The sequence below is a fragment of the Triturus cristatus genome, chromosome 4_2 (genome assembly GCF_964204655.1).
Source record: "Triturus cristatus chromosome 4_2, aTriCri1.1, whole genome shotgun sequence".
In the NCBI taxonomy this organism is placed as follows: domain Eukaryota; kingdom Metazoa; phylum Chordata; class Amphibia; order Caudata; family Salamandridae; genus Triturus; species Triturus cristatus.
This window is the reverse complement of record NC_140586.1, coordinates 35,621,875-35,638,304: the sequence shown is the minus strand read 5'-3', so window position 1 is coordinate 35,638,304 and position 16,430 is coordinate 35,621,875. Positions and strand designations below refer to the sequence as shown.

Below are 16,430 nucleotides of genomic sequence, written 5' to 3'. Positions count from 1 at the left end.
GTCAAATTGAGTTCAGGCTTTTCTGAATTTTTTTATTTTGTCAGAGAGTAGAGGTAGCATAAATGCCATCTCGAGACATGTTTGCATTGCACACACATGTAGGGTAGTAGCATGGGTCACTCCTTGTGCTTTCTGCAAGTCTTTTTTGGGATGCTTCATCTAGGAAAGCCACAGCTTTTGGTCATTAATTTCTGCACAACCTGTTCCGTGAAGTCTGGGTAAGCATGTTCAGTCTCCACCTACTGAAATTAGATATGAAATCAGAATCACGTCTGCTTGGGAAGAAAAGATAGCAGGATGGCAAAGTGAGGGAAATTACTCTCCTAATGAGTATAATACTTTTAGACTTTGCTCACCCTCCATCCGCTTATTTCGCTTATATCATAGTGCAACCTTACATGCTGGAACAAACATAACAAATCTGGGTGTGGCAGTTGGTGACACAAAGCTAAGTAGTGGTATTCAAGTGCGCAAGAGGGATACTCTCTCTCGGAGGGTTTCAGAGTGTCCGCACACACCTTAGGAGAGCGTTTCTGGTCCTGCCTTTTGGCACAGGTAATTCCCAGCCACTTGTGAAGGAGAAAGAGCAAGTAGTGAGAGGACTGGAAACACCATGAAGGTAATTCTCCCTATTTTAGCAACTGCACAATCTTTTTGCTGCTGGTTTACTGTTTACACCATCCTTTCCTTGATGTGCTTTTTCCCCTTGTTTAGGTCAAAGCCTACCAAACAGCACAGCTGTCTGGTTGAAGAGACATATTAGGGACATGCTGAAAGCTTCCATAGGAATGCATTCCGCCCATTGATTTCCATTGGCTTTGTGTTTTGTCACTCACATTTACTTGCTTTCTATTTGCTGGTTTTATTTGTTTTTGGCTTTCCGACATATCTTTGTCCCTTCCATGGAGCATAGCCTGTTTACCACCTCATGACTGGCTTTATGCATTTTTCCACGAGTGCTAGCTTTCTGGAAACTATTTCTTTTTTGTGGTGCACTCCACAAGAGTGTGTGTTTGTTTATCTCCATTGAAAGCTAGTTCAGGAAGCAGTAAATGTGCTATATTTCTTGGAAAAGGTTTCCTGCGCCTATCTTTCTGTTTGACTGATTCTGTTTATCTTTGCCACTAATCTTGCATACCTGTAAGTTACAGTTTTCTGTCTAAGAGCTTGTTTGTTTTGGTCCCTGCTCTTTACTAATAGAATAACTTATTTATCACCATAGGCGCTGGAAGTAGTGAGGTGGGGGTGTGAAAGCAACCCCAAAATAACCATGCTGGAGTTTAGAAGTGAATGAGCAATAAACAAGTCTTTACATTTAGTTTTATCCTGCCGTATTTGCTGTGTATTTAAAAACAGAGGTCCAATGTCAGGCTCGGTCTTCTGAGGGAGGTTGGTGTTTACTTTTCTTTTGCTGACTGTAAAGTGAGAGGATTCATGTGACAGTCTTGCTGGCTACTGGGTGTGGGGAAAGCTGTAGGATGTTATTCTTTTCTAGCACACACAAAAATGTAAATGCTAATTAAAGAACTGCAAATATTTCAGAATATATTACAATTAGGAAAACACAAATGAAGCAATTTCTTTGGTTAATTCTGAAGTGTGGTGAAAACAAATATATTTTAATTCGATCAAAATGAATCCATTCACTAGGTGATTTTGATTTCCACACATCGTTTGTGTGCTGTATAGTTTTATCAGCAAAACTGTATGTCTGAGAAAATGTAATGGTAACTTCAATTGAAAATGTGTTGTCTGTAATTGCAGTCCGCTACGACACCAGGCATACTCCAGTCTACTCCACGTTATGTCTCTTCACTTTACAGCACTCTATGATGCTCTACTCTATGCCACTCCATGGCTATCCTTGACATTCTACTCTACTCTATGCCACTCCGCTCCTCTGTACCCTACTCCACTTTGTCACTCTAAGTCACTCCACGTCACTCTACTCCACTCTATGACCACTCTCCACTTTATGCCACAACACTATACTCCATTCTACAGCACACTACTCCAATCTACAACACACCAGCTCACTCTGCTCCACTCCATGCCATAAACCACACTCTACCCCGCTCAACTGTACAACACTGCACCATTTTACTCAAAGGCACGCCACACTGTGCCACTCAGCGGCACTCTACTCCCCTTTACTTAACGCCGCTCTATGAAATTCTGCTATAGTGCACAACATTTCGCTCTATACCACTCCACTGTACAACAGTCAAATCCACTGTACGCCATTCTACTCTACAACTCTTTACTACACTCTATGCCACTCCACACCACTTTACGCCATGCCACACTTTGCCACTCCGTGACATTTTACTCCACTCTACACCAGTTTACTCCACTCTTCTCCGCTTAACTCCACTCCATGCTACCCCCTCTATGCAACTCCATGCACTTTTCTCCACTCCACTCATGCTACTTCAGTGTGACTTCACTCTGCCACTTTACTCCTCTCTATGCCGCGCCACTCTGCAAAACTTTACTCCACTCTACTAATTAATATGCCACTTTCGCCACTCTACTCCAGGACACACTACCCTACTCCACTCTTTGCCAATCCATTCTGACACTCTACTCAACCCAACCCAATGGCACTCTACTCCACCGTAGGACACTCCACTCGGACACTCAGCACCACTACTCCACTATGCTCCACTCTGCGACACTCGACTCCATGATTCTCCAGTTTACAATACTCTACTTACGAGACTCCACTTATGACACTCCATGCTACTCCACAACACTAAACTCGACACTCCAGTCTGACACTCTTCGCCATTCCACTGTACAACAGTCTCGTCCACTCCGCTGCCAATCCATGGCACTACTTCACTCTGTGCCCTTCCACTATGGGACACTCTTCTCCAGTCTACACCACTGCACTCTACGACACAACACTACACTGGATGCCACTCCACTCCATGCCTCTCCCCTCAGTGACACTCTACAGCACTCTGACACTCTGTGCCACTCAGAGACTCTACTCCACAGCACTTTACTCCACTGTACAACACTCCAGTCCACTCCGCTCTGTGTCGCTCTACCTTCTCTTTACTGCTCCACTCAATCTGTGCCACTTCACTCACTCTATACTGCTCCACGCCACTAACTTAGAGCCATGCTGAACAGCAACCACAACGGTGTATAACATGGCTAAAACACATTGGCAAAGCCAGTAGCTCTTGCATGGGTGAGACCTGTTGGCTTTGCCACTGCTTGTAGAATGTATTTAATATTTCTGTGAGTACCGTCTCTAAAGCACAGATGCACTACATTACTAGGAGCTGCATTTTGAGTTTCTACAAGTCTCTTCACTTCACTCCCATTTGTGTCTGTAATTTATTTTTGAGCGTCACTGATCCTGCAATCTTGTGTAACTCCTTTTCTCACTAGAAGAGTCTGCTGTAGAGGAGACCCGTGCAGAACCACCACCCATTGAGGAAAAGAAGGAAGCCAAAGTAAGTTATGGGGGCATCTGTTAGTCTGTAACTGAAGATCCTGCCATTTAAAGGGGCCATGCTGTCATTAATATCTGAAAGAGACATGTTAGTGATAGATTCCTTACCTTAGAATATCCCCAGGCGTCAGACTGGTTCCGGAAAGTTTTCATGAGCAGTATTTCTGCGCGTCGGTAGTTGTCGTGCGGCTCCGCGTCGCAAAACATCTCAAAGCTCCAGCAGACAACCTCATACAAAGCAACATTCTAGTATGCCAATTGTTGTTGTTAGTGATTGAGGACTCATAAACGAGAGCAGCTTTTTTTCACTACACTGGATGGACCCTCTAAGTGTGGATAGAAAACATTCCAGGAACCTGCACTGGTCACAGTCCTCCCTGGTGCCTCATCCCCAATTTTTAGCCCCTGCCAATCCTAATGCCATTCCATCATCTCACTAACCTCCAATAAGTTTGAATCTTGTAGCTTCAAAAAGATGTATATATTTGTCTAAAAGGTACTTGAGCCCTCTTCCTTCAAGAAGTTCCTCTCCTCGTTTTCATCTATCCTCCAGAAATCTGCAGTTCTCATCTCTTCCTTTCAGCTCTAGACCCCACTAACGTATAAGAAGTACCTGTCAAATCATCCTCTAAATATTTCAGTTCCTGTCTGCAAAGAGTCCGAATACCCACTTTATTTTGAGACATTCCACAAAACCAGCCTTTCTAGTTGATTTAGTCCTCTAGCCCTCCACAAAGCCACAGCTGCCCAGACTATTGAGTTATATGTGAGTACCAATGCTTTCCTCTCACTCAATCCTTTGATGTTTGGTGCTTTGAGATCCTGGTGTCTCTTGGACTAGATGATTTGTTTACATCATCGATACTCAAAGTACGGCCAGGCTATGCAGCCTCCTATCTTTTACATGCGGCCCCCTGGTCAACAGGAGCACTGGTCTTCTGTTTGCTCAACTCCGCACTAACAATAAAAAATATTAAATAGACAGGCAATTGTTTATTTCAAGGTTAATTGATGTTAAAGGAAGTAACTAGGGAGCCCTGCACTTAACTTTAGAACCCCCTTCATTTTGCAGCAAAAGTGTATAATTATGACTCTCTGCAAAATTCTAAAAGTGTATTTAATTAACATGTAGAATCTTTTCACCTTAGTACAACTAATAGTATAAGTGCATTGAGAAGTATTAATTTAAAAGTAATAGTTTTCAAACATGAATTTAGAAACCGTAATTCTCCCCCCCACCCCTTCCCTGACAACAACGCCAGTAGTGACCAAAAGAAGTAAGTTAGTTGTTACGTGCACTTTTTGGGTGCCCTGCGTTCCTTTTATACATGAACAATATTATAGTTTATTAAATCAAACACAGGAGCAGGTTTTGTACAGGGCACACCCTGAAATCATGTATTTTGAGGTCCTCTTACATGTGAAGATAAAGGAAAAGGAGGGAAAGTGAAATTAAACCATTGCCTAGCATCTCACAGTTTGGAAAAGTTGGGAAGCTGGGATTGATCCCAGGTTTTCTGGTTTAACATTGTCCAGTTCAGCCACAGGTTGTATATCCTTTGCTTTGCCTGCACCTACCATAGCTCCAATCCCCCAACCCCCTCGCTCAACCGCCACCCCACTGGCATCAGTGCGGCACTCGGGCTAATCATAGACTACATTTTTTGCCCCATGGAAAATGTTTTCGGGTACCCATGGTTTACATGCTACTTTAATGGATCTAGCATCCACCAAACTTTCTTCTGCTCTGATTAATTGCCATTTGTTTGTTTTGTCACAGGAACTCACCAGAGAATGCGTAACCGAGGATGACACTAGGGAGAAACTGGGTGACCCTTCCAAGAAGGAGGACGATAAAAGCAAAGAGGGCGAGTCAGAAAAAGATTCAGACAAAAGCGACATTGACATGGGTAAATATAACTTCGAGTAGTAGCAGATGAACTGGTGGTCCGATGGGATGGGCAGGAATACATAAGTCATTCCATTGTTTGGTGTTGTGGCCTCTCCTTAGTCATTCAGCAGGAAAACATCTGCAGTGGAACCAAAACTTTTGGGGTGGAGTGTGCGATTAATTCTCTAAAAGTATTTTTAGCAGCCTAATTAGTTTGGTTACTGGTATAAGATGTAATGTGTAAGTACTGTCTTGAGAGACACCTTTCAGAAGTTGCATTGATGTTATTCCTGTCTGAATGAGCATTTTGTGATCTATGGAATGGCTGTGGTAGCCATATTTTCCTACTCTAGCAGAAAAGCAATGTTCTCATTGTCACAGAAAGTTGCCCCTGTACCACCAAGGTAGTTGAGTAACCGGAAAAAAAACAAGAACAGACCAGGGCTCCTCCCCACCCCAGATATGACCAAAATGTATCAAGCAGGCTAGATTGAAGCATTAGAAAGACAAATTGTTGCTATGATGTTACAGCATTTGTTCTTTTAAAGATTTACCTGCTTGAATTATTCTCTCGTCAGGCTGGTTGGTGGTGGTTAATACAGCATCTGATAGAGACTTCTAGCTGCAAATTCCTTACCTTTTAAATTCCCCAGGCGTCAAACTGGATCCGGAAGATTTTTGCTGAGCAGTACCCATGTGCACCGGTAGGTGGGGTCAATAGGCTCTGTGCGTTGGCGTCGTTCGGCCCAGAAGTGCTGTCCAAGTCAAATATGTAGGTGCCATCTCGGCGCGCTGATGTCTGTTCTTTTCGCACCAGCCAGCGCCGATCCAAGAGAAGAGATACCCCTCTGTCAGTTTTTGACAGGATTTTTGTGACATTTATCAACCTTTTTTTGAGGCTTTTTCCTCCTGGTGTGGCAAGGATGTTATCGAGGAAGACTGGCTTTAAACCCTGTGGTGCCTGTCACCACCCCATGTGAGGATGGACCCACACCTCTTGTGTCGGTGGTGTCTGGAGCACGGCCACGACTCCAAGTCGTGCTCCGACTGCCAGGCCATGGCGCCGATGGCTTTGAGGTAGTGGTTCCTGATGGTGCTACCGGCCCAGTATGCGAATCAATGGAAGTCACGGTCCAGCTCAAGAGGAATGTCTCTGGACCGTTCGAGGAGTCCGAAGTCCTCTTCTTCCCACTTGAAATCGTCGGGCACTCGGATAAGAGCACAAAAAACACAAGAAGTTAAAGCGCGCTCCGACTTCTCCTCTCACGTCGTTGTTCGTGGCCTGATTCCTCGCTCGAATTAAAGAGTTCAATGAGGCCACGTGTGAGAAAGTGCCTCTTTTGACATGGTTAGCCCCCCACTTTTTGCCTGGAAAATGATGTAGTTGCCTTTTTGCAAACATCTTGGTCTGAAAATAAATCTTGAAAGAAGCTTATTTTTCTAAAATTAGTGTGGATCGTTTTTGAGTTGTCTCATTAGTCACTGTGTGCATAACAAATGTCTTACACTCTGTGTTAGGCCTAAAGCTACTCGCCCACACTACCACAAATGAAGCACTTTGGGTTTACATTGAGCCCTGTACACTTTTGCGGGACTCTCTGAAGTCTGCACAGTATAACCACATTCAGAGCCAACTTCCTACAATTGTGCACCAGATTTCTTGGGTCAAAAGAAGCAATGGCGCTCCATATACACATCTTGAAGCTACAGATAATCAGACTGTTTCTCGTGGTGTTCCAAAGCCTGCCTGAATCAGGACAAAAAATTCAGCCTCGATCTAATATATTGCCAAACAGAAAGGCATAGGTTTCATTGTCTTTCAGAAGAGTTGAAATCGCTCTGGGACTGGGTCATAGCTAATAAGGTGGACCTCTCCATAGAACACCTGAAATGGGGTCCAGAAACACCAGACAGTGGTACTCGTCTGCTCCTTGTCAGATTGCCACAAGTGGTACCGTATGTTTAGAAATTAGGACCATCCTAAGCTGGATGAGTTTGTAATTTTACATAAGAAGAAATGGCTCTATTATGCAAGCAGGTACTGGCAGTCAAGGGCACTATCTTCTTGATAACATGGTGCCTATGCCTTTCAATCATTTCCCCTTATTTCCAAAGTGCTGAGAAAGGCCAGAGTGTAACACTGCTCACTGATGCTGATTGCCCTGATGTGGCAGCATCAGTTTTGGTACACAGATGTAACTCAGCTATCCAAATACCCATCAATTCAGCTAAAGATCTACTCCAGATTTCTCTTCAGGCACAGTAGGTAAGTTCTCCTGCACAATTTGAAATCACGTAACCGGACAGCTTCATTTTCTGATCACTTAGAATTGGCCCATCCTGACATCCTAGCAGATTTCAGAGAGATTCTAGCACAGGTACAGGTAGCAGCATTGGCAAAAACGTACTGTCCTAAGTCGAAGCGCTTCTGTGCTTGATGCAAGAATAAAGGACTAAATCTCATTTTGATTAACCAAATACTACTGTACCTGCTGCACTTAGTCTAATAAGGTCTCAAGTGCTCCTCAGTCAGGGTTCATCTAGCTATATCTTCGTGTATTGGGGCAAAGGTTGCTTCACTTTATTTCTCAGAGTACCATCAAACAATTTATGAAGGGGCTTCTTTGGGGCTATGCATCTTGGGCACTCTTTGGTTTTATGGAAATTGAATACAGTGCTCAATCAACGAATGATGTACATATTCTAAAGACTTCATCACTCCTGGCCTTCACCTTGCAAGGAGGGTGAGAGAGATTTAGTCTTCCATTGTGAGAAAGTGGCTCTGTATATACTGTTCCCTAATAGGTACAGGGTGTACAGAGTCCACAGTCCCCCAGAGGCTGATAGAGGTCAAAGTTAGGTATGACCTTACTCTCAAAAGTGGTAGCTTGGTCGAGTAGTAAGGCAGTACCAGAGGACAGTGTAAAGCATTTATTGTACACACTCAGTCAGCAAATGGTTTCACACACTCAATAACTGAACTCTAGGCCAATGGTTTATATATATAAAATATATGCTTGTTTTATTTTTAGAACCACAAAGGGGGTAAAAATATACTTTCTCAGAATGAGAGGTTGAATATAAATACTTTTGTCTTAAGCAATAAATTTGTGTAAACAGTCACAGTTGGTTGCAATAAGCAATCCTAATTCCTAAACATAACAATGCTTTGAGCTCAATTGTAAATTCAGGTTATTTGTAATAAATTACTTTTCAGATTACTTTTGGAATTGCAGGTCTGGCTCCTAGAACCAGCCTGGGGTCAGTATTCAGAATCAAGTGATGAAAGTCGACTTAATAACTGTAATGATTTTTAAATAATACTTAGCTATTTCAAAAGTTAGCACTTAGAAAATATTTCAAAGAAAACATTCAATGGATCTCTATGGCAAGAAATTCAAATTGCAGGTAGAGTACTTTATCGTCACTTTAGTAATCCAGGACTGGGTACCTAGACCCAGGACTCGGGTCCTTATCAAAAGCAGGTAAGTAATTTTGTTTGCAGAAATGGTACGATTTTAAAAGAATATTTCAAATTTGCAAAAATAGACACTTAGAAGAAATTTCACAGAAAAGCAGACAATGGTTTCCTATGGGAGAAAAATGTGTTGGAGATAAGTAAAGTTGTGAACACTTTTCAGGGTTAGGGCTGGGCACCAAGATCCAGCACTGGGAGCTCACCTAGGAGCAGGTGAGTAAATTCGTTTTTGTCACTTGGCTGATTTTTGGTGAATTTTTGCAGTTTTGAAAAGTTCACACTTAGAAGATTTTTGAAGAAAAAGCCAGTCAATGTTACCCTATGAGGAAAATGAAGTTAGCGGTTTAAGGGTAAGTACTCGACTGGCAGAGTTGAAATTCCGGGCATGGACTCAGGGGTCCCCCAGTGTTAGGTAGGTACAGTTGGTTCACCCTCAGCGGTTTCAGGACGGCCGGGTGCAGAGAGAGTTAGGCCCAATGTTATCCTATGAGGGATAGGGGGGCCTTGGTTTGTGGCTGCTGTCTGGCAAGCCACGCGGCTGTGGGAGCTGGGCTCCTGGTCACTTACTCAGGGCAAGTGGGGAAGTAGGTTAGTGTAGAGAGGGCACTGCCAGGGCCACTCGGGCGGCTGGGTGCAGGGTGCTTTTGAGCCCTCGGGCGCTCAATGGAAATCAATGGGAATGTTCCGGTTTGGAAAAAGGCTGCAGGCTCGGGGACGAGGATGTTTCAGGTGCCACCACCACTTCGAGAGGTAAGTTGGGTAGTTGTAGGTTAGGTGGGTACCCCGGGATTGGGCACAGGGGGCCGCAGGGCGCCGGGTGCAGGGGTGCCTTTTGACGTCGGGAATCTTACCCTCTGGTTGATCGCGGTTGGGGTGGCACTTGGTTCTGAGGCTGCAGGCTTCCTCCGGGATGTCGAGGGGGGTCCTTGGGTGCCGGACTCAGGGTCACAGTCGCCATGGGGTCGTCCTCAGGGTCTTTGTCCACTCCGGCACTGGCCAGGCTTGGCTGGTGCAGTGTGTGTTGGGTCCGCGGTTCCGGGCTGCTGCCAGGGGGTAAAAATAGGTTTCTTGAGTAGAGCCTCTACTCATGGGAGTCCCAGGGGCTTAGAGCCAAAAGGTAGCCAGGTCCTCCGGGGTTGATGAGGTTGCTGGCCACGAGAGATGCCGCGCTGGTGCAGGTTCGAGAGTCGACAGGCCGGTAGGGCTGGGGCCTAAGCAGTTGGTGTCTTCTTCTCTTTTTAGCAGCTGCAGGGCAGGTCTTTGTTCTTCTTGCTCTTCTTGTAATTTTCTATCTGGAATCTGAGGAAGGAAGGTTCAGGGGGCCCCTAAATACTAGATTTAGGGGCGTTATAGGTAGGTGAAGGCCAGGGACCAATGGGTCCTTGACCTGGGGTGGGTACACCCCCTATCCTGCCTCTCTCCTGTGGGAGGGGGGCAGTAGCCTAATCCTGATAGGGTAGGGCGTCCCATCTTCAAGATGGCGAGAGCCCGGAGATGTGCTTCACCTCGCCTCCCCCACCTGAGGGGTGGGGTGGGCAGGCTGGCACATCCCCTGTCCTTGTATGGGGTTTCCAGCCAAGCTTCCCGCCAGAGTGGGGGGTTGCAGTGGCCTGGGGAAACTCCAAATGGCGGCCTGCCTTTGAAGCTTCCCTTTGCTCATCCTGGGGGAGGAGATTTCTCACCTCACCCAGGATGTGCATTGTTGCAGGCCCGGGAGAGCAGGGGCTCTCCCACCCAGGGGTCCAGCAACGTGTCTGCTGTGTGGCAGCCTGGGCAGCCTCAGAGCAGACGTGGATTGTAAGTTAGCTGTAAGGGGGCATCTCTAAGATGCCCTCTGGGGTGCTTAGTACATTAAATCCTACACTGGCATCAGTGTGGGTTCAATGTGCTGAGAAGTTTGATACCAAACTTCCCAGGCTTCAGTGTTGCCAATATGGTGCTGTGGAGCTCGTGTTTGACAAGCTCTCAGCACCATGCACTCTTAAATGACAGTACTGAACTTACAGTGCCCAGGAATGTACCCGGGTACTGTAGGGGCACAGGGCTCCTGCTCCTGTGCCCACACCATATGCGTAATGCACCCAGCTAGAGGGGTGACTGACAAATGCCTTGGCAGTGTAGGTGATGGGCATGGTTCACAGTGATGTGTGCCATGTCGACTCTTTGTTTTGTCCTGCACCCAGACACTCAGCCTGCAAGGGCAGTGTGTGTGTAAGGGTACAGGGCCTCTGAGGGTGGCACAATGAGTGCTGCAGCCCTTAGAGGCCTTCCCTGGCCACAAGGCCCTGGGTACCTAGGGTACCATTTACTAGGGGCTGACATGTGGCTAGGGTTTGCCAATTTGGAGTTTGTGTGGTTTAAGGAAGGAACATATGCCCTGGGCACCTGATTGGCAGGAACCCAGGGTACACTCAATCGAAGTACATTCAGCAATTTAGCAAAAAGTGGGGGCATACCATGCAAGAAAGATGGCACTTTCTCACATCCATTATTAAAAAACCTTACATTAATTTCATAAATGGGTCACCCTACATACCAACCCTAGCTCAGTGCCCAAGTTGCCGTCTGATTTTTATCTTTCATTCCAAACCCCACTAAACATGTGGAAAGAGCTCTGCATTCATTGGATGTATGCAGGTGCATCAATTTTTTTACATGGACAGAACAAAAGGCATATGCGCTCCTGCTCAGCTTTTATTTTCATTTGAATTGCCAGGCAGAGCCTTCTGTCTAAGCCGGTCATAGTCTTTTGGCCATCGGGGTCTCTTCCTCTCCTTCTCTCTCCCTCCCTCTCTCTCTCGCTCCCTCCTCCTCTCTCCCTCTCTCTCTTGCACCCTCTCTCTCTCGCTCCCTCTCTCTCTCGCTCCCTCTCTCTCTCGCTCCCTCTCTCTCTCGCTCCCTCTCTCTCTCGCTCCCTCTCTCTCTCGCTCCCTCTCTTTCGCTCCCTCTCTTTCGCTCCCTCTCTTTCGCTCCCTCTTTCGCTCCCTCCCTCCCTCTCTTTCGCTCACTCCCTCCCTCTCGCTCTCCCTCTCGCTCCCTCGCTCCCTGTACTGCTTCCTATTTCTATTCATGCATGGGAATCTGAAAGATCTGATTCTGGAGAAGGAATTTGTTATTTACATGTAAATTCAGTTCAGTTCAGCGTTAGTATCTTTCACGGATTTGCATGTGACCCGCCCTCATCCTTGACCAGTGGCTCATTGTCCTTTTTGTGTTCACTATTGTGCAATGATTTCTGATTGATACCTACTTACTGCATAGTTTTCGCTTACTGAATACCCCCAGGCTGTATCTGGAGAATCTTCTCATCAATTCCTTCGTGAGTAGGTAGTTGGCATCATGTGACTATGCGTCAGGCCCGTTCCGCCCTGGAAGTGATGTCTGGGCACCTACATAGTCACCACCTTTGTACGCTGATGTCAGTTCCTTTCTTTCTGTACCTTTAAACACACATCCAGGGCTCGCTCTCTCTTGAATTCTGTGAGGCTTGACAGACCTTTTCAAAACACTTTTTTCAGGCAGGTTTCAAGCTGTGTAAGGATTACCCAAAACAGATGTTGGTTAAGGGCCCCACATGGTTTGTCTCTGGTGTCTAGGCTCCAAACATGATTTGAAGTCATGCAACAAGTGTACAAACTGAACCCAATGGCCGTTTTAGACCATGAAGCACAACTCTGCAATGCAGAACACCAGCAGAAGATGAGGAAGGCCCAGAAAATAGCATGGGTGTGCTCTTGCTCCCAAGGCAGAGCTAGAGACCATTCATCCTCGAAGTTCCACTATTCGGGTAAGTCCCAAAAAAAAAAAAAAAAGACGCCACAGCATGGCTCCCCTTTGTCCTGTCATTCCCACTGTGAGGAGTCGTGCAACACCCAGGTACCTCCAGGCCTTCCATCAGTCTCCGTCTTTAAAACCAACTCCGACCTTTATACTAATGTGCCCTGACTTCACCAGGCTAATGGTGATCCTGCAACAACTCAGCAAATTCAGGGAGGCCATGGACAGGAAATTTGGTACCCGACAGTAGCTTCTGGACCACCTTCGGGCCCTAAGGATCCGAGGAGTCCTCCAGTTGGGCTGCCAAGTGTAGATCCATCAGTGCTACTGCTACTCAAACCGGTCTCAGGACGAGCCCTGGGTACGATGCTTAGACCTTTTACAGTACAACACCCGACACCACAATCCCGATTACCGATGCCAAAGGTGGAGCAGATAGTCCTTTCATACTCATTGGCACATCCGTCATGCCCTTCACCGAGGTCACAGCCACTTCAATAACGTCCCCACTCTGATCCTGAAACATTACCACAGCAATTTGTCAACGATGGTTATGAAAGTCAGATATGATAGTAAAAATCTATTTTTAGATCTACAGGGTGCCAGTGGACTGGACACATCCCCTGTAGTCACCCACCCAGACAACAGCTACCGACGAGTCTGCCTCTGCCATCATTCAAAGGAGAGCAGCGGTGGTCTTGGAACTTATATGTTCGAGGCATATGAGCTGCAGATTACACACTTGTGCATAGATCGCCATCTGGTGTTGGGCCCGGATGTTTGCAGTTTGTTTTTCCTCTTGGAAAGTCTTTGGAAGTCACGAGGTAGATGACTCCTCCCTTGGATCGTATTGCGCATGGGCTTCGGCTCCATCCTTAGATTGTTTTTTTCCGCCATCGGGCTCGGATGTAATCTTCGCTCTCCGGTTCCGAACAGCTTCCAGTTCGTCGATCGACGCGCAATCCTCACCCCCAATTCGCGGTATTGTTTCGATCGCCATCTCCCCACTCGACGCGCCTCTCATCACCAAGACCTTTGGTTCCACTCGTCGACGGTGGCCTTCGGGCCTACCCAAGCTCCGGTCCTGGCTAATGGAAAGGACTCCATTTAAAAAGTGCCCTCGATGTGGGTCCAAATTCCCCCACACCGATCTCCACGAGGTATGCAATCTCTGCATCTCCCCTGAACATGAGGCTCGAGACTGTCCGGCGTGTAAATCCTTCCGGTCCAAGAAAACTATTCGGGACCGAAGAGCCAGAAGAACCATGGAACACTCCTCGACGGCGATCCCGGACGACATTTTCGGGGAAGGCGTCGACGCCCCAGAACAACACACCGACGAGGGACTCGTCAGCGCCTCCAAAGCAGACGATTCAGTTGTGGAGGACATCACTCCCGCACAGAGGGTCGTGAGTACTAACCTACCCACACCCTCACCGGCACCAAAAAAGGCTTCAGTCACGCCTTCGGGCCTAAGCAAGACCAAAGACACTGCTTCCCACACCGCACCTTTTAAGCCTTCGGGCGGCTCGGGCTCGAGCCAGCCCACCGTCGGAGCCGATAAACACTCTTCGGCACCGAAAAAGAAACCGGCCTCCATCTCGACACCGAGCCCCACACCGAAACACTCGGGGTCGAGACCCAGCTTCTCAGCACCGACCCCATCTTCGGTACCGATAAAAGCACACAAGGCCACCGACACTTCGAAGCCGAAATCCATCTCGGCGCCTACTAAACAATCGGAGCTTTCCAAGCACAGTTCCAAACAACGAACCAACACCGTTAAACCTTAGAAACCAACGGCCCCAACGCCGACGGACCAACCAACCTCTCCAGAACTATTCGCACCGGATCCCTTACAAAAAACACTAACTAAGGATCTCAAAACTGGACATTTGATGCTCTCTATCAAAAAGAGACAGTTAGAGAAACCTCCTCCACCTCCAAAAAGGAAGGACTCTGCTACCTCCCCTTTCAGACTACCTTCCCCACCTCCACCACCACCTCCACCTTCCCCTCCTCCTCCTCCACCTTCTCCACCCCCACCTCATCATTCCCCGACCCCATCCCCGGATGATGATGATCAAGGGGATCCATATGATGACATAGGGGATGTGCCCCAAGATATACCAACAGGGGACCCCACTCCCACAGGATCCCCAGACCCATGGGACGATTATAATATCCCTGATATCCCTAACGTCCCACAAGACGATCTTTACCCTTCCAGACCTTCTCCACCAGAAGACTCCTTGGGGTTCAACCATTTACTGCAAAGGGCGGCACACTACCACGGGGTAGATTTACATACGGACCCAGTGAAGGAGGATTTCCTCCTAGATACATTTGACACCACACATAGGACCACCTCCATATTGCCTATGCTTAAAGGTGTTATAAAACATGCGCCGGAGATCTTTAAGGACCCAGTCAGGGTCAGGGCCAGGGTCATTAACCCGCGCATTGAAAAGAAATATAAAGCCGCCCCAACAGATCCCTCCTACATCAGAGGGCCAGCGCCACTAGATTCCCTGGTAGTATCCACAGCACGGAAAAGGGCCAACTCCCAGGCGTCAGGCGACGCACCCCCACCTGACAAAGAGTCTAAACTCTTGGACGCATCAGGCAAGCGTACTGCATCTCAAGCGGCCAATATATGGCGTATAGCCAATACACAAGCACTACTAGCGAGGTATGACAGGGCCCATTATGACGAGTTAGAAGCCATAATGCACCATCTCCCTGATAAATACAAAGCTAGGGCCAATGAGCTAATTCAGGAGGGCAAAACAATTACTAATACCTCCATACGTTGTGCCTTAGATGCAGCAGACACAGCCTCTAGGGCCATCAATACTAGTGTCCTCCGCCGTCGCCATGCCTGGCTAAGGATATCCGGTTTTAAACCGGAGGTACAAGCCTCCATCCTCAACCATCCCTTTGACCAGGAACATTTGTTTGGCCCAAAAGTGGATGATGCCCTAGAGAAAATGAAAAAGGACACTGACACGGCAAAATCCATGGGAGCCTTACAATCTCACCCTCCCAGACGCTCCTTTCGCCGCTCTTCCTTTCGGAGCACATCCAGAGGCTACTCCTCAGACACCGCTTCCACTTCATACATATCCCCTACTCAGTCCACCTTTAAAAAGGGTTAACAAAGAGGCTGCTACAGGGGCAACAATACCAAAGGCAGAGGCAAAACAAACACCGCCCGCTCTGCCACCGCGCCTACCCAATGACTTCCCTCCACTTCCCCCAGACCATCCTACTTCGGTCGGGGGCAGACTCCAACATTTCCTTCCGGTCTGGACTACCATCACCTCAGACAAATAATTCGGTCAGGCTACTGCCTAGAACTAATATCTACCCCCCCAAATATTCCACCCAGACAACGCCCAATGTCACCAGAACATCTACTGCTACTCAAGCAGGAGGTAATCTCCCTCCTAGACAAAAAGGCAATAGAACACGTTCCTACCAACCAACGAAATATGGGGTCTACTCCCTATATTTTCTCATACCAAAAAGGGACGAGACTCTACGGCCCATCCTAGACCTTCGGCCCCTAAACAAATACATACACTCAGACCATTTTCATATGGTAACGCTTCAGAAGGTACTTCCGCTGCTTTCCCAAAACGACTTCCTCACCACTTTGGACCTAAAGGACTCATATTTCCACATTCCAGTGCACAACGCTCACAGGAAGTACCTCAGATTTGTAGTGGACGGCCAACACTACCAATTCAAAGTGCTCCCGTTCGGAGTCACAACCGCACCACGAGTATTCACCAAGTGCCTAGCAGTGGTGG

General features: G+C 47.1%; 1 protein-coding gene across 6 annotated transcripts in view; it reads left to right on the top strand.

Annotated features, from left to right (window-relative positions):
- The window catches only part of SMARCC2 (SWI/SNF related BAF chromatin remodeling complex subunit C2), a 501,863-nt gene that overhangs the window by 307,607 nt on the left and 177,826 nt on the right, over positions 1 to 16,430 (top strand). For all 6 annotated transcript variants that reach the window (XM_085600307.1, XM_085600305.1, XM_085600303.1 and 3 more), the window contains exons 22-23: positions 3,406 to 3,470; positions 5,250 to 5,379. In XM_085600307.1, the coding sequence (XP_085456433.1) occupies positions 3,406 to 3,470; positions 5,250 to 5,379 (195 nt within the window). The remainder of the gene's footprint in view (positions 1 to 3,405; positions 3,471 to 5,249; positions 5,380 to 16,430) is intronic.